The sequence below is a fragment of the Piliocolobus tephrosceles genome, chromosome 5 (assembly GCF_002776525.5).
Source record: "Piliocolobus tephrosceles isolate RC106 chromosome 5, ASM277652v3, whole genome shotgun sequence".
NCBI classification, from domain to species: Eukaryota; Metazoa; Chordata; class Mammalia; order Primates; family Cercopithecidae; genus Piliocolobus; species Piliocolobus tephrosceles.
The window spans coordinates 11686586-11704886 of NC_045438.1; the positions used below are offsets into that span (position 1 = coordinate 11686586).

The window sequence follows — 18301 nt, forward strand, 5'->3', positions numbered from 1 at the left end:
TTGGGTGTTACAGTTTCTTCCTTGATAGTGAGACGTTCCCAAGCGAGTTGCCAGTCTGCCTGCCTGTCTTTTCTTTCTGTTAGGTGACTGAGTTTGGGTTTTGACTCTGGTGTTCTCGTTGACCCTTTGTGAGGAGCACTTTCATTTTTCTCTGGAGTCTCCTGGTCATAGGTGTTAACTTTGGGTCCAATCTGCCTCCCCTCAGCTCTTTCTAGATCTGATATCTTTACCTTCTCCAGGCCAACCTCGGGGTGTGGTCCTGTTCATCAAAACAATGAACATGGAGTTCAGAGTCCAGTGAGACAATAAAGCTTTTTTGTGTGCAACCTAATCTAACATGGGAATGTTTTCTTTTGAGTAAGCTCACTGAGTTTTCCATCTTAAATTACTCAGCAGTGACTGAGAGCTTACCTGCATGTTAACCTGGAAACAGGGAATTACTCCAGTGTTAAAAACAAACCTCTTAGACTCAACATCCTATCCTCCATCTCTTTTTTCCCCCATAGAGTCCAAAAACCTCAACCATCTAATTTTTCAATTATCCAATTGGGGTTACCTTTTTAAAAAAGTTATTCTTAAGGACTTTGCAATACCTTTCCTGAGGAAGACATGTCAGGGTCTTCTAAAAGTTTATGACCAAAGAAAGACTGTGGTCCTCAGGCATTCTCCCCAGGGGGCTGTTCTCCAGGCCATTCTCACCTCCTGCTAAGACCATGGGGAGCCCTCTCTGTAAGGAGGGGCATATGCAGGGACCTGCCTGTCCCCTTGGTAAGCTGGATGGCAAAGAGGCGTGTTGTCTGCACCGCTGGCTGCCTGCTAATGTCGCTGTCAGTGGGGAAGGAGAAGTGACAACATATTTGAGTGCATTTGCTTTGACTCTTGAAAACCCAAGCCTCTGAAAAAACAGCAACTACTTGCCAGCTGTTGTTACAGATGATATTTTTAGGAAAAAATATCATGTGACAGCAAATCAGAATTGGACTCTTCAGAGAAATGATTTTATTGATGGAGTACAACCTCGGTATTCAGCTTCCTTTTAACAAAATTTTCTGTGCCCCTTTCTTGAGACTGTCCATGAATGACAGAGACAGAGAATAAGAACTGGCATGCTAAAGATGGAACAGGCAAACCCCACACCAAGGAAATCCACGGTGAAGTGGAAATCTGGTTCTTAGGAACATTTTAAGAGCATCTGAAGCCTGTACTTCACCAACCCTAAAATAATACATGACACGAGATGATTCCTCAGGAAGGAACATATAGACTGGAGACAACATACAGACATTAGAACTTACAGGACAGCTCTTTCCCTGAATCATTTGAGACTAAGTTCCCTCCCATCACCAGGCATTCCTACAAACGAGGACCTTCACACGACTGAGATGCCACCTGGTGATTAAAGAACACTTTGGGCTGGTCCGATCCATTGTACAAGTTAAAGGACTGATGGGTACACAGATCTTACCCCTGTTGGCGATCGGGTCACAAGGGCCAGAGTGTGTGTCACCAGGAGGTCATATGGACAAGACTGGATTTCTGGAAATTACCGACTGAAGAATCCTGTGGCTCAGGGAGGTGCACTCATGCCCTTATTTCTCTGGCTCCACTCTGTTGAGTCGTCGTTTGTTGGCCTCTTGTGTCCTTGAATCTTACTTGCTGTCAGTTCTGGACATTGTTCTGTGAGAATGGGGTCAACAGGCAGGTGGTGCAGGTGAGCTGTGTGTGCAAGGCGGCAAGATTGCCATGTTGAGTTGGGGACAGTGTGGCCTGGGGATGTTGGATAGGTAAGGCAGAAGCAAGCCCAGAACTTGGAGCCTGCTGTGACTGTCGCAGTAAGGATTTTGAACTTGTCCTGAAAGCAGTTGAGAGCTGTGGAAGGACCAGATTCAGCTTTTGAGAAAGATAGTCTAGAAGAAAGTAAAGAAATGGAGACACTTCAGCATCCAGATGGGAAGTTGGGCATGGGAGCTGTGGCTGTGCTGAGCTGAGAAGCCTCAGACTGCAGCTGCACCCAGGCAGGCAGATCTTGCCTGCTGCTGGCCCCCTCCAAGAGCACAGGAAGGCTTGGATCCACAGCCCCAGGAGGGCAGGGCTTCCATCAGCTCCATGGAGTGTGCAACCCCAGCCATGCCTCCCTGCTGCAGCCAGCATGATGGCAGCAGCTGCTGCCATCATTTCCCCCTCTGAAGAGGTACACCTAACTGCTGTCAGGATAGGGACGATAACCACTCTTAACTGCTTCATGCTGACAAGGGGCATTGTTTTGGGAAAACAACAGTCAAGTCTCTCTCAGAGACCTATCTAAGAATGCCCAGTACAAGGGAGCCATCATCTGAGGCTCCATTTTCATGACCATTTGGAATTTGATGGCCCATCCCTTGTTTCTTCTGAGCTGTAGTCAGAGATCACTAGTTGGTTCACCTTCACAATTGTCAAAAGCTACAAATAGCTCGAAAGAAAGGCTTCCTTGATTCTGAAAAACAAGAGAAAGGATCAACAATATTCCAAGCAAAAAGTCAAAACAAGATTGCTTCAGTCTTCTATTAGTTCAGCTCACCCAGTAAACTCCTATTCACAATCTCCAAAATTATCAGAAATCTGCATTTGAAGACTATAATCCATCCCTTGAAGAGGATCAAAACATGACAACAATTGTCTGTGAATGTCAGAATGTCCTAGGGTATTCACAGTCAAAAGCACAATTGATGCAGAAATTTGGTCACCTCTGTGATATACAGTAACCTAATAACCCTAGCTATGATTGATAACACAAACTCAGGCATCAGAAATCTAGAAATCCCATACGATTTTGAAACACATGTTAACATTTTTCACTAAAATATAACCTGAAGGTCAAACACCTTATTTTGATAATCCTATGTAACTAAACTTGTCAAATAACCCTGTTTACCTCTCCCTTTGGATGCTCCAGGGCTCTTCTGTAGCATCCAAAACTCAGGGGTTAGGAAAGACAATTTTGAAGCTGTCAAGGCTCAAAACACTTAACAGAAAGTCTGGTTACTCTGTCACTTAAATAACTCAAAGCAAAAACCTTTAGTCACTAAGAGGGAAGACCCAATTTTCCAATCTTATCTCTTGTCCTTCCCTTTGTTTATCAGTAGTTTACTCACAAAGAAAACAAAATCTTTCATTGCATGAAAATCTTGTTCAAGTGAAAGCCAAATTTAACCCTTACATTAGTCTATTAATGTCAACCCCAATTAAAAAAAATAAAACCTTACACAGAAATCATCCAACCTTAATCAGTTTGACCATGAACTGAGATTGTTATAAATCTTTTATAACCTTTTACAATTTTTTTTTTTTGTTAAACAGTATGTAAGTGCTTCAAGAAAACCTTGTTGTGCTTGTATTCCAATGTTCAACTTACAGAAAACCAAATATGCTTTTTAGTTTAGTCAATATGTTCACACACAGGATTCTTTTACAAGATTAGGTTTTTACAAACTTTCCATAACTTGTTTGAACCTTTAGCCTTATCTTATATAATTTAAAACAATCATTTAACCTTCTGAACTAGGCAAAAATGTACATTCCCATACCTTCTTATATTATTTTGCTAATGATACATTTTACTCTCCTTACTCACCTCGTATGTAGATCTATTTTCAGTAGTTGTCACTACATGTTATAATGGTAGCTCTTAGCAATTCTTAATTTTGGTGAAATACCCAGTAAGTTGTTTTAGTTATGTACTTAGGTGCAGATGAGGTCTGACTATTTCTAGCATAGCTAGGGCAGGCCTTACCAAACTGTAAAGCAGGAAAGTTGGACAATTTTCAAAAGCCAAAGCACTTTACAACCTTAAAGCATTTAGCCAACCTAGTTTCTGACTTGCATAATTTAGACCATGTCTATATTTTGAAGACGTTTCTATTTTTATTTTACCAATAATTTAAAAGCCAGCCTATTTAGCAAAGTCTTACTTAAGTCAAGTGAATTTGAAAATTGCTTAGACTTATTTACTTAATTTATGAACACTCTTTTACTTATAAGCCAGTTTGGTAGACACAACATATAACAATAAGTGTACATACAAGTAAACACATCTAGACACGTATACGCACACACAAACGAAGATCCAATAGCTTGGAACCCTAGCCATAGGACAGCAACACGAGCTCACCAGTTTTACTTTGTTTGCTCCAATAGATAATCCAATGAAGGCTGTGAACCAAAATTTCAGGTAAAGCAGTTTCCATGGCAGGTTGATTTGTAAAGGCCAAACTTCCACCCACTCTAAAGAACACTGGGGCCAAACAGCACCAAAGGATAGCATCACATGTTATCCAGGCTCCCTGCTTAGAACAACAGCACAAAAGCCTGGATACGCGCAATGGCATCTCACTTTCCCATTCAACAGTAAACTCCAGATTCCATATAATATCGGGGTCAAACAGTATTGCAGCTGTGAGAGAAAATTCTAAGGTGGGTTCAGTACTAGATCTCAGAACCTCTGCTAAGGGCATCCCCTTTAGAGGGGTTGAAGTCCAGAGGATCTTCCGGGGCATCTTTCTTTGGGATCCAATCTTAGAGTGTCAGACGTCTCTGACCTTAGGTGGGCGCTGGTGCTGTTTCATGTTTTCCCTCCAGAGGCAATGGCCTGCTGTGAGCTTTAAGGCCTTGCTTTCCCATGCTTCCCGTTCCACTAGAGTGATAGCCATGAACTAAAAGGCATTACAGCTCTATTTTTCTTCAAAATGTTTGATCTAAGCACTTATTTTCTTTAAACCAATCAATGAGAGCTCTTTTTTATATAAACATGACACATATGACACATATATAGCAACACAGACAGACAGACGGAGATCGAGTACTTCCAAAATTTTTCATGTGCCAGTCTCCTAATTGGATGACTGGCCCCACGGTGGTGCTATTCAAGAAGGAGGGCTAGGAAAACATGCAGATTCCAAGGCCCAGTAAGCAGGCAAGGCTGGAAGACGAAAACAGATTTTGAAAGGGATCCATTTGCCTCTAATCCCCGGGGTACTATGAGGAAAGCAGGTTTTTCCCCAAAAGGGTCAGTGTTGTCCCCTCCATTTTCCCAAAGGAGTCTCAGGCCATCAGAGATTATCTTGGGGCCCCCTCATGTGCGCATCAAGAGTGGCAAGACAAAGATGGAGAAAGATAATTCAGTCAACTGAGAAGAAAAACCCTTTTTCCAGAAAAACAAGATCCACAAAGAGAAATGATATAAATGCCTTTTAAATAAATCTATAGCTTGGATATCCATGAACATCTACTTTTAATTAAGCTAACTTTTAACCATAGCACTCCTTTTTAAAGAAGTCCTTTTAAGTCTCTTATTACCCAACTTTCGCCATGCCAAATGGCCAATTTAACTCATGGAGGGGCAGATAATATAGTGATTTTTTTTATCGTTCCGGCAACCAGTTTGCACAGAGAGAGAAACCAAAATTCTGACTGGTAAGAATGTTTACCCTTTTGTCAGCATGTTAGGCTGCTGGGTTCCCTTCCCCTGAGCCATGAAGCCCTATTGACCCTGGAGTCCTGTGAAAGGGCAGAAGGTTTTTTCTATCTCCAGAATCGGGGGGGTCAAAGGAGTTCCAGTGATTTAGGATGCACTTGAGTGCAGGCTGAAGTGACTGGTTGGTTACCCACCTTGGAAGAGGGGAAGAAGGTGTCACTTTGTTCCTTTCTCTTCCTAGCAAATACCCAGGGTATGTGATGGAGAGAAGAAGAGGTGTCCCTTCTTTTTCTTCTGTCCTTATGTCCCCAAGTGCCAGTGACCTGTGCAGGTGCCAACTATGGGTGCAAGTGCAACCTTTGCCTGTGAAATTGGAGGCATAGCTGACAGGAATATTTGTACTCACCTGAGCAGAGCCTACGTCTCCTGCAGTTGGTAACCTTTGAGTTCCCTAGACCTTATCTATGTCATGGATGCAAGCATGACCTCCATCTATGAGTGGGATAGCCTAATTGGCAGGAATTAGTCATGCTTACCTGTGCCGTGCCCCTTGACTCCTGTTGTCATCTGCCTCAGGTCTAGTGTTCCATTCCAGGGCTTCAAACTGAAGCTTGGGGAAAAAAGGTGCCTCAGGAGGGTCTATGAACATATTAAACTAATCCCAGATAGTCCTTGCCAAATTGCAGTTAGCAACTGGCAGGGGCCATTCCTCTGTTGCCTCCCTATCACAAGCAGGTGAAGCTGTGGGGCCAGGTCCTCCTCAAGGGAGAGAAAGGGAGTCCCAGAAATTAGGGACCTGGCCTAATAAGGTGACAACTAAGAGGTTGGGCTTTCCTGAGACACCCCTCACGGTTGTGCTAAGAGAGGATGGGGTCTAGATTGGAGAGAAGTGAAAGGCCCATTTGAGTCCAGGAGGAGGTCCACCTTCCTTCCCTTGATCCTCAGAATCACCTGGGGCTCCTGGATGACAATGGCAGTCTGAACCACTGGAGCTGGGAGGAGCAGCTCTGGGTCCTGTCAGTCCTGCTGACAGGAGACTGGCCCTGGACCTGGCAACTCACATCTCTGGGGACCATCTTTCCCCCAGTGGTCCCCACCACAACCTGGACAGGGTCAAGGTGGCCTCTTCCTGCTGTCCAGACAGTCCCTCCTAAAATGCCCTTGTCCACCACATCTGTAGCAGTTAGCAGGTGCATCTTGGGGACTCTGGGGTTTGTGAGCCAGCGAGGAGGCTATTAGAGCCTCTGTCTTTTTCTTTTGTCTCCTTTCCCTCTCTTGGGCTTCCTGATCCCTATTGTAAAAGACAAAGGTGGCTACTTTCAGGAGGTCCTCTAAAATATTACCTGGTCCTATGGCCTGTTTCTGCAGCTTTCTCCTGATATTAGGGGCTGCCTGAGTAATAAACACATCCCCTAGCACCAGCTGTCCCTCTGTTGAATCAGGACTCCCATCCAATCCCTGGTCTACCATGGATAGCCCAGAGAACTGGAGAGGCCTTGTCCCAGTCCCTCACAAGCCCAATATGCAGACCTGAAAGAGTTTCCTCCTCCATTCTCCCATTTCATCATTGAGGTCCCATTTAGGGTCCTCCAATGATACTGCTATTCTTCCAATTGGATGTGTCTCATTCCCAAAATTCTCTGCCACTTACTGAGTGACGTACTTTTCAGCAGTGGTCAGGGTTTGTTTCAAAAGTAACATGGCCATCCTTCCAGGAGAGCTCAAATACTTGAGTTAAGTTCTGGAAAGCCTCTATATACTTATCAGTGTCATCTAAAAACTCACCAAGACTCTCTTTAATTTGCCTTAAGTCCTGGAGAGAAAAGGGGACCTGGAGCTTAATGGGGCCACATTCACCCCATCTTTTGGAAGGGCAGTGGAGACTAAAACCTGCCTAAAATGAGGATTCATGGCTGGGGTAAGCTTCAGGAGAACCTGGATAGGGTTTGCTTTCCCATTTCCCTGGGATTGCCCCTAGTAGCCTCTCCTGAGATGGCCACTAGGAGGGCCGATAAATCAATCCTATAATGTTGGCAAAGGTCTGGGTTACTCTGAAAGGCAAAGAAGGCCTGAACATAAGGGACCTTGTACCCTTTGCCCTCATGTTTACAGAAAAGCTGCCTTTGTGAGGCAATGCTTCTTTTATGTGCCTCAGTTGCTTGGCCCTAAGTTGGCAACCAAGTAAATTACAAGAACATTTTCACCACCACAAATTTACATACAGATACTAAGGCACACTTTCTTTGTCTGTGGTACTCTTAACCTTCTATTTTATACTTTCGATGACTAAGCTGAATGCTCATTCTACCCAGTAACATCTCTGGTTTAATACAATATTCTTAACATTTATCATTGTATGTAAATAAGAGATAGGAACCATGACAGACACAAGAAGAAAGAAAGGAAGAAAGGAAAGAAGGAAGGAAGGAAAGAAGGAAGGAAGGAAGGAAGGAAGGAAGGAAGGAAGGAAGGAAAGAAGAAAAGAAAGAAAGAAAAAAGAAAAGAAGAAAGCCTGCACGGAGGGCTAGACCTCCAAACCAGGTTGGAACAAATTCCCAACACCCCAGGGTGATGGGTGGACAGCATCTTCCCCAGCAAGCCTGTCCTCCGTGTCTTCAGTCCAGCAGCCATGCTAGTAGCTTTTAACTGGCTGACACAGGCCTAGTACTTTTCCTTCATTTTGACTATTAGGGACTTCAGAGACTCTGAAATAAAGGACAGAAAACAGATATGCTTTTATTCACCCTTCCACAGATCCCAGACAAGCCCCAAAGTGTTACAAGATCTTTGAGGTGTCAATTTTTTGGTCAGAAACCTCTGTGGCTGCTGTGCCTTTGCATGAGTTCTTGTCCTGAGTCCAGGAAGAAGGAGGTATGCAGACAAATGAAGGATGAAAAAGACAAAAATGAGCTTTCTTGAGTGTTACAACAGCTCAGAGGAGACCTGCTGGGTAGCTCCTCTTGTAGGCAGGTCATCTGTCCAGTGTTCAGTTCTCAGCAGAGAGGAGGCCCTGGAGAGGTAGCTCCTCTTTGCAGCTGGACATCCTGATGTCTGCAGCTCTCAGTGGAGAAGAGACCCTGGAGAGGGTGACTCCTGTCTGCTGGCAGGTCATCTCTGCAGCTCTCAGAAGAGACAGTAGCTCCTTTCCACAGGTGGTGGTCCCATCATCCCATCGTCTCCTGCTATCAGCAGAGAGGGTAGCTTCTCTCTGCAGCTGGTCATCCCATTGTCTCCAGCTATCAGCAGAGAGGGTACTCCTTTCTGCAGCTGGTTGTCCCATTGCCTCTCTGCCCTCTTCATCCTCCGGCTGTCCTCTGTCCTGCTCTGGCTGACCAGGGCTTTTAAGGACCTCAGAGGGGAGGCAGCCATGGGTGGGTCTAGAAGAGGCACCACGAATCCCCATTCAGTTCATGGGATTGGCAGCCTGGCCCGCAGCCTTCAGGCCCTCCCTGGCCTGAAGGTGGTACCTTACTGGAGACCCACCCCCTTCTGCCCAGGACTCTGTCTGCCTCCTGCTGCTAGTCATGGCCTCAGGGCCTTGCCCCAACCCCCGCTCTGAGATCAGGGTGGGCACCAGGAGACGAGAGAGGCCAGGCGGTGGGAGCTGATGCCCCTGAGCCTGCAGGGCTGGGGCCGGCAGGGGGAGTCTTACTGGGCCCCTGAGGGTGCAGGCTGCAGAGATGCCCAGGTCAGGCACCTGGGAGTGCTGCCACAGCCGTACCCAGGAAGTTCCCACCCTGCCGACTTGGAAGGGGTGGGGTTTCTGCTTGTCCTCAGCTACTGCCTGATCTGTGGAGCGGGAGGTCCAGGTCTGCAGTTGTGGGTCAGGCGGGTGCAGCTGCACCCAGGCAGGCAGATCCCGCCTGCTCCTGGTCCCCTCCAACTGCACAAGGAGGCTTGGACCCACAGTGGAAGTTTGGGTGGCTGTAGTCCCGCCCAGGGGGGCGGGGCTCCCACCAGCTCCACGGAGTGTGCAGCTCCAGCCAGCGCCTCCCTGCTGCAGCTGGCGTTATAGCAGCAGCTGCTGCCATCGCCCTTGGGAGTATCTCCCCCACTGGACCATAGGCTGCTTGGAGTTGGGGACCGTCCCACCTCTGTGTCCCCAAGCCTGACACACTGCTTGACATGTATAGGGACTCAGCAGATATTTGTGGAATGAACAAAGGACCCAACACGTGAGCTAGGGAAGAGTCCCTAGGCGGCCAAAGGTGGCTTAATAAATCCAGAGAGCTTGCTCCGGAGAAGAACGAGGTTCAAGTACAGAAACTGCACACTTTGAAGGCTGCTTTTACCTCTGTAAGCCCCTGCTTTCCCAGCTGTGGATGGGGATAGTCACAGCATCTACCTTGAAGGCTGCTGTGAGAACGAACTAGATCATGTGTGTTTAGCCCTGAGTAGGTGCACCCAAAATGGAGGCTGCTGCTTTTATTACCGAGGTTCGCTGATCGGCTTGTGTCTGGCTGCAGCCCTTTCTTGAGGTCTGTGGCTGTGCGATGCTGCTGCTGTGTGCCCCAATACCCAGTGGCAGCTCCCTTAGGACCTGAGCGCAGGCCAGCCCTGAGGCCAGGGCATTGCAGCAGGGCAGTGCTAGGGCTGGATGTGGAGCTGCCTGTGGGGCTCCACTGCTCCCTTCTCCACCAGTTTCTGGCCTGAAATCCCTTAGAGACAAATAGAAGTGGGGCCTGGAGGACAAACACATCATGCCCCCACTGAGGCTCGGTGGAGGCGAGCAGAGCAGGCTCTGGGCACGGGGGTATGGGCTGCAGGATCTCCAAGAACTATGCCGAGCAGTCAGTTTGCTATTTTTTATTTTGATTTGTCTGGGTTATAAGAAATTCTTCAAAATGACACAATGGACTTCAAGGAATCAGGGGGAAAGAGTGGGAAGACTACAAATTGCGTCCAGTGGGCTGGGTGTGGTGGCTCATGCCTGTAATCCCAGCACTTTGGGAGGCCAAGGTGGGCGGATCATCTGAGGTCGGGAGTTCAGGACCAGGCTTGCCAACATGGAGAAACCCCATCTCTACTAAGTATACAAAAATTAGCCTGGCATGGTGGCCCGTGCCTATAGTCCCAGCTACATGGGAGGCTGAGGCATGAGAACTGCTTGAACCCAGGAGGCGGAGGTTGCAGTGAACCAAGATCAAGTCACTGCACTCCAGCCTGGGTAACAGAGCAAGACTCCACCTCAAACAAAACAAAACAAAACAAAACAAAACAAAACAAAACAAAACACCCAAACTGGGTGCAGTGTATACTGCTTGGGAGATGGATGCGCCAAAATCTCACAAATCACCACTAAAGAACTTGCTCATGTAACAAAATAACACCTGCTCCCCCAAAACCTATAGAAAACAAACCTAAAAAAAGACTTAAATGGTATCATGGAACTAATTAGCCAAATACAGTATCTAGTACCTGGCTGTGACCCAATACTTGCCTCATACCATCACATCTAGAAAAAGAATAGATATTCTCTTTGGAAGAGCCCTGAGAGGGCTGCTAGGAGGTTTGCACGGCCTGCTCTCCTGCCCTCCTCTTGCTCTGCGGCTGAACTCCAATTCCCTTCAGGCTTAGATCCCACTGACTCGCTCCCTGACAAAGCTAACATTTGATCAGGCAGCCACGTGCATTCTCCCTTTTCCTGAAACCAGCACCATGGGGTAAAAGATTATTTCTACTTGGTTGTCTTCCAGATGTTTCGCACTTGGACAGCAAACTGATTTCAAACCACTCCTTTTCAAAGATCTCTAAGGGAGACATTGCACCTGGCCACTGCAGCCCAGAGCAGGTCTGGCCACGGCCATAAGCGTCCTGAGCCGTCATGCCCACCGTAGATGACATTCTGGAGCAGGTTGGGGAGTTTGGCTGGTTCCAGAAGCAAGCCTTCCTCACCCTAAGCCTACTGTCAGCTGCCTTTGCGCCCATCTGTGTGGGCATCGTCTTCCTGGGCTTCACACCTGACCACCGCTGCCAGAGCCCCGGGGTGGCTGAGCTGAGCCAGCGCTGTGGCTGGAGCCCTGCGGAGGAGCTAAACTACACAGTTCCAGGCCTAGGGCCTGCGGATGAGGCCTTCCTTAGCCAGTGCAGGCGCTATGAAGTGGACTGGAACCAGAGCACCCTCAGCTGCGTAGACCCCCTGGCTAGCCTGGCCACCAACAGGAGCCACCTGCCGCTGGGCCCCTGCCAGAATGGCTGGGTGTATGACACTCCTGGCTCCTCCATCGTCACCGAGGTAAAAGAGCCTCTGTAACATGGGAGTTCCTGGGACATGGAGAAATATAAAGCAAATCCTATGAGGTTCAGGTCCGCATCAGGAAAAATGTAGGGGGCTGTGTTTATTGTGCACGTAGTGGCTGTCTGGCTGTGTCCTAGGCACGGGGCATTCTTTTCTCTAGTTTAATCCACCACAAACTCTGGGTCTTTGAGGAGGATGCTGAGGCAGGAGAGACCAGCCAGCACAAGTAGGGGGCCAGTTTGCTGAGTTGCTTGAATGGGATTCAGCTGGGAGGCCGGGAGCCTCTCTGCCTACCCCACTGGCTTCTCCCAGAACCATCAACTTGCTCTGGGCCCTGCTTCCCCACCAATAGTACCGTGGGCCCCCTCCTTCCACTCAAGAGCAATGACAATTGACCTAAATGATGGTGCTGAGGTGGCCTGGAATTGCCCTGGCTTGGGAGTGAGAATGTTTGGTGGAATCCCAGCTGTGCCCCTTATTAGCTGAGTATCACCGGGTGAGTCACTGCCTCTCTGGGTCTCATTTCCTCATCAGTCAACCAGGGATGAGGACAGCTGCCTCACAGGGATATAAGGTTCAGCTGGGATCTGTGAAAGCACTGAGCAAATCCACACTGAGTCACACCCTGCGGTCCGATGGGGCCTCTGGGATAGGGTGATGGCCTCAAAAGGGCCTTGCTTGAGTAGTTTACTTGATTATTTGAGCATTTTGCTTTGAGAATCTTTTACTAAAAAGCGTCACCACATTTTTTTCCCATCATGAGCTCGTTTGAAAGTATTGCACGGTAACAAGTGTGGACGCTTGGTCGGTTGGAGAAGCCGTAGGCCAAAGCTTGTCAGAGCCTCTCTGTCAGTAACGAGCATGGCGTAGTTTTGGCATGGGCCCTGCTTCCCTGAAATAAGAGGTAACCGGGTCCTCCCTGCTTCTGGTCCCGCCCAATTGTCTGCTCCCACTACCCTCGCCCAAGCTCTCAGGGCTTCTTGAGTCTCTGCTCTTCCTCTCTTCCCTTTCCTGAGTGGTTTCAGTGGTGACACATTTAGGGCTATTACTGGAGGGAAGCGTAGGGTCCCTCCCCTCTGGGCCTGAGCATGGCTTTACCTGCTTGCCTGGAGCAGAGCAGGTGCCGGTGCGACTGGCTTTACGATGCTTAAGAGACATCTTGTCTCCAAGGCATCCTCCAACAACGGATGACAAGTTAGGCAGCCCTCCTTCCAGGGATCTCCAACTGTCTGACATTCCCAACCGGGAATCTAGAAGCAGACCAGGATGGGGACATGTTTGTTCTCTGGGACTGAGACATACTCTGCTTTGAGGAGATCAGATGTGATCATTCCTCCAGTCAGACATCCATCCAGTATGTGCGGCACGCTCCCTCTGTTCTGCTGCAGGGGTGTGATGCTGCAGGGGAGATACAGAAGAAGATTGCGAGGTCCCTCAAGGAGTCTGCAGTCTTGTGGGGACTGAGAGGGGAGGAGGGTGGCCAGAATGAGACCAATGTTCATTTAATGACAGCCCAAGGCCACCTGTGGTGAATGCCATGAGCAGGGTGGCAAGGGACTGGTGGGCTCTAAGAAGGCAGAGATCTCAGCTGCTAAGCTCTGATCTGATCATGGATGTCTTCTGGGAGGAGGTGTCTTTGAGCTGAGCCTCAGGTGGTATTTTGATCAGCAAGGAGAGGGGGACAGGTGGGAGGGGAAGTAGATCCCAGACCAAGGGGAGAGCTTGAGCCCAGGCTCAGGGCCCAAGGAGTGTTTGCTGCATTCAGGGTACAAGGAGCCCTGATATGAAGGTCGTGATATGAGGAGTTGTGGGGAGAACACTCGTGTCTAACCTTGGGGCCAGAACATGGAGTGCTTAGTGTGGGGTTGCCAGGTATAATGCAGGATGCCCAGTTAAATTTGAACGTTTGAACTTCAGATAACCCAACTGGATAGGATACTTACGTCCCAGATACTGCATGCTATTTGATACTGGGATAACTCAGACTGCAAATATTGCATGAACATACTTATCCTAAAAAAAGTTGTTTATCTGAAATTCAAATTTATCTGGGCATTCTGTATTTTTGTCTGTGAACCCTGGCAACGCTACCTCAGCACCCAACGAAGGAGTTTGGGTCTTATTTAGGCAGGCAAGCAATGCGATCCTAGCTGGACTCGTGAATGGGTGGGAAGGGGTGGTGGTGGGATTGGAGGCTTTAGGAGAGGTAGAGAGACGCTTGAGGAGGCCAAGAAAGAGCCCCGGTGAGAAGTGTTGGCCAAAACATTGTTGTCATGGGAATGAAGGGAAGACATGATGTAAGAGATGCCAGCATTGTTGGGGCTGGGGAGAAGGAGGCACAGCTTGGCAGAGGGCTCTGGCTTGGGGAGTATGTGCAAATGGAGCTTCTGAATGCTGAGCTGGGAGCCCCGGAGAGGCAGCCATGTGGGCAGATGGAGGGGCCTTGTAAGAGGGGACCTTGGGGTGCAGCAGATCGGGGGAGACTGGGACAGATGAGAGGAGCCCGAGAGTGCTTTAGAACAGCCTGCCTGTCCATGGTAGCTGTGGAGGGGACTTCCAATAACCCCAAGATATAGAGCCCTGGGGAGGATTGTGGGAATCCTGGAACTCTGACGGGCAGAGACGGTGAAGAGGAAATGATTACAGGAGTAAGTGTTCTTTGGGGCCATGGTGAGTTGGAAGGGTGGTGGGATTCATGTGAAGATTTTCCAAGGTGATTGGAAGCCTGGGGGTAGGTGGGAGGGTGAGAGAAACTGGTTCCTGGGTAGGAATTATCTCCCACTGTAACCCCAACTTCCTTGACCCCAGCTCCTCCTCCAAAACTGAAAATTATTGTTGGGGAATCAACCTTAGTTTATTCACTTCTGCAGAACTAATTTTTAACCTAGCATTGCCTTGGACATTGGAACTTGCTTTAGGAGGGAAGATGAGCTAATTTGTTTGAACACCAAGTTTAACTCCCACCCCAAGGCTAGGTGCTAAGATCATGAGCTTCACTGGGGGAGGAATGTGGGCATTTTCCTGGCTTTTGACTCTCCCAGCAAGAGGATCTCCTCTGTCAGTCCTGGTTTCAGCCACAGCCCCTACACCAGGCCAGGTGTCTTCCATCAGCCATGAATGCTGAGTAAGGGAAAGGGGTCTCAGGCCAAGGGAGACAGAGGTAGTTACCTCAGTGTTTCCCAAACTAGGCTTATCCTCAGGATCACCTGGACTCCTATTTGGGACCCACTGAGGCAGAATCCGCAGGGAATCTGTGGTTTCACCAGGACCCTGAGTGGTTCTTGTGATGAAGCAGTAGGTTGCTTTTTAACTGTGCCAGAAAGAGCTGCCCCGGCCCTGGTGAAATCCCAGCAGGAGCAGCCAGTGGGCTTAGGGGATTCCCACCCTCCATCCTGTCCCTACCTTTGTGCAGACCCAGCTTCTCCCAGGGCCTGGCCTATCTTCTCAAGGTGCACAAATGTGTCGGGGTTCTCATGGTTGGGCTGGCATTTTGGAGCAGAGGAAGCATGGCAGATTTACAAGCTTTGCAGGTAGCTCTAGAAACATCCTCAGGGTAGCCTGGGGGCAGAGTCAGTTCTCTGTGGTGTTGGAAGGTGGGATGCACTCCAGCTCCAGGAGCTCGCTGGCTCCATACACAGTCCTGGGGCACAGTGGCAACAGGGTGTTTCAGGAAGGCGGCAGCCACATCTTACAGAGACACCAACTAGCAAAGATTATAATGAAAACCAGAAAAACAATGGCTGAGAAGGGAATAAGCCGAGGCCCCAGGTAATAATTGCACATCTTTCCCTGACCCCTGCGACTTGAGTGAAATCCTGTACAGTAGACCACACGGGTGGAGGCTGCAAAGAGAGAGTTGGGCAGTTGGAGACACAGACCCTGGGAAGGCCAGATAAGCTCAGGAAGGATGTGTCCATGTGTATTCTAATGGCAGAGCACAGGGCAGGCAAGAAAAGAACCACAGTCGAAAAGAGTTATACATCGGGCGGGTGACCTGGGAGGTGCTCCATGGAGAAGGTGTGTTTTAAGCTGAATTTTAGAGGAAATCAACATTGGGATTGGCAGAAAACATGAAAGTGACACTGAGCAGTAGCTTGTCGCACACCCCAGAGCTGTACCACCCACGAGAGCAGACGCTGGGGTCTGGGCAGAAGGCAGTTACTAGGAGAGGCTTGTATTTGTTTCTGAAATTCAAGTGATAACACAGAGTTTAACCTATATTTCAGGAAAAAAAAACTGCTCATGTCAAGGAAGTAGTCAGTCCATCAGACAGAACCCAGGCTGGCTGAGTTCAGAGTCCTTGAGGCTTTGAATGTTGTTTTGTTTTTGAGACAGGGTCTCACACTGTCATCCAGGCTAGAGTGCAGTGGCTTGAACACAGCTCACTGCAGCCTCAACCTCCCGGGCTCGATCGATCTTCCCACCTCAGCCTCCCAAGTAGCTGGGACTACAGGCACATGGTACCATGTCTGACTAATTTTTTAATATTTTGTAGAGATGAGGCCTCACTCTGTTGCCCCAGCCTGGTCTCAAACTCCTGGGCTCAGGCAATCTTCCTGCCTTAGACTCCCAAAGTGCTGGGATTAAGGCGTAAGCCACTGCTCAAAGCCAGTTCTGAATGTTTGACCCCAGGATTGGGGCATGGCGTGGCTCATACTGGCAACTTCAGAGATTTGAGGGTTGGAGGTTGGGGTAGTAAAACCTGCTTTTAAAATGAAAGGGTTTATTATTTATTAAAGCTGTTTGCATGTGATTCCTCCCCTCCAATGCACACAGCAGCCCTAGGGGTGTGATGGAATGGGTACAACACACGTTTCAGACAGGGAAACTGAGGCCCAGGGTTGTGAAGTGACTTGCTGCCATCACACTCAACAGTGTTCTGGTTAGGGAAGCCATGGACCTGATGCGGACAGAGCAGTGCAGAGAGACAGGGCTGGGAAGGTAGGATGTGTCCCCCACCCACCAGGAACTGAAGGGGTCAAGAGGCCCCCACCCAGCACCCTCTGTTCTCCCCAGAGTCCACTCTTTCTGCCTGTCTCAGCTCTAAAGAGGAAGGGGTCATTCTTCTGCCGTCCAGCCTCTACCATGTCTAGGCATGTGCCAGTGTCACCATGCTCTATGCTGGGGGAGGTAGGACTCTTGGATGTCCCTCCACTCCTTGTTTTCTTCCCCAAGGCCTCTAAACCCAGGAAGCATCTGCCTTCTCCAAAAACCCAAAGAAAACAAGCCCTTCCCAGCAACCCATGCTTGTCTTTTCCTTTGTCCCTGCCACCTTGATATCTCCCCTCTCCTGGCTTTTGGTGCGTGGGAACCTCTGATGGTCTTCTAACCCTCGGTCTCACCCACATGTGACCCTAAGGCACACTCTATCTCAAGGCAACCCCACTGTCTTTGCTTCCCTCTTCTCGGGTTGCCACTCACAGCCCCAACAGTGACAATAGAATGTACAGAATTGTTGGTGGCACTTATATAACTAAATATATACTAACGAATATGTAATTAATGAAGGATCTTTGGCCAATTCCGGAAAACATGTATTTCTCTTGGTACATTTCTGTTTTGGAAAAATTACCTCCTTGGCTATATTTCTTTTTAGAAATCTTACCTAGCAGTTGTGTCTCTTTTGAGAAGACATTTTGCTTTCTTTTCCAAAGACATTTTGTCCTTCAATAACCAACTACCAATAGCAAGGCTGTTGACAACAGCCTCTTTAATTACTGCATGATGAGAGTGGTACCAGGTGTTAGGAATACAGTTGATCTTAGAACAAGGTAGGGGCTAGGGACACCAAACTCCTTTACACAATTGAAAATTCATGTGTAACTCTTGACTCCTGAAAACTTAACAACTAATAGCTTACTATTGACTGGAAGGAAGCTTTGCCCATCACATAAACAGCCAAGGAACACATATTTTGTATGTTATATGTATTATACACTGTATTATTACAATAAAGTAAGCTAGAGAAAAGAAAATGTTAAGAAAATCATAAGGAAGAGAAACTATATTTGCTCTTCACAAAGTGGAAGTGAATTATCATCAAGGTTTCACCCTCATTGTCTTCAGGTCGAGTTGGCTGAGGAGGAGGAGGAAAAGAGGGCTCAGTCTTGCTGTCCTGGAGGGCAGAGGCAGAAAAGGTGGAAGAGGTAGAAGAAGAGACAGGCACACTCAGTGTAACTTTTACTGAAAAAAATAAAAAATCTATAAGTGGACCCGTGCAGTTCAAATCCATGTTGTTCAAGGGTCAATCGCATTTGCTATTTGCTGAGTGATTCATCAGAAACTTTGAATTTGTCTTACGAAAATGTAGTTGGAGAAAACTCTGTGAAACAGCCCAGAGATACCAAGTTTCATGAAATGCATTTGCTTTGCTGAAGAGAGGATGGAAGGGTGTAGTCCTGACTCACACCTTGTTCTGTGCTTTTGGTCCTCCTCCTGCCGTGGTGTGACTGGCAGTTCAACCTGGTGTGTGCTGACTCCTGGAAGCTGGACCTCTTTCAGGCCTGTTTGAATGCGGGCTTCCTCTTTGGCTCTCTGGGCATTGGCTACGTTGCAGACAGGTATGTAAAGAGCAGTCCAGGTAAGCCTCCCCTTACTGCCATGAGAACAGATTC

General features: G+C 48.1%; 1 protein-coding gene across 2 annotated transcripts in view; it reads left to right on the forward strand.

Moving 5' to 3' along the window:
* Positions 1-11153: 11153 nt before the first annotated feature.
* Positions 11154-18301, forward strand: part of SLC22A1 (solute carrier family 22 member 1) — a 35582-nt gene continuing 28434 nt past the window's right edge. Inside the window, exons 1-2 of one of the 2 annotated variants that reach the window (XM_023218987.2) lie at positions 11154-11684; positions 18144-18247. In XM_023218987.2, coding sequence (XP_023074755.1) covers positions 11274-11684; positions 18144-18247 — 515 coding nt within the window. In that variant the 5' untranslated portion in view covers positions 11154-11273. The remainder of the gene's footprint in view (positions 11685-18143; positions 18248-18301) is intronic. The other variant, XM_023218988.1, reaches the window with a different exon arrangement.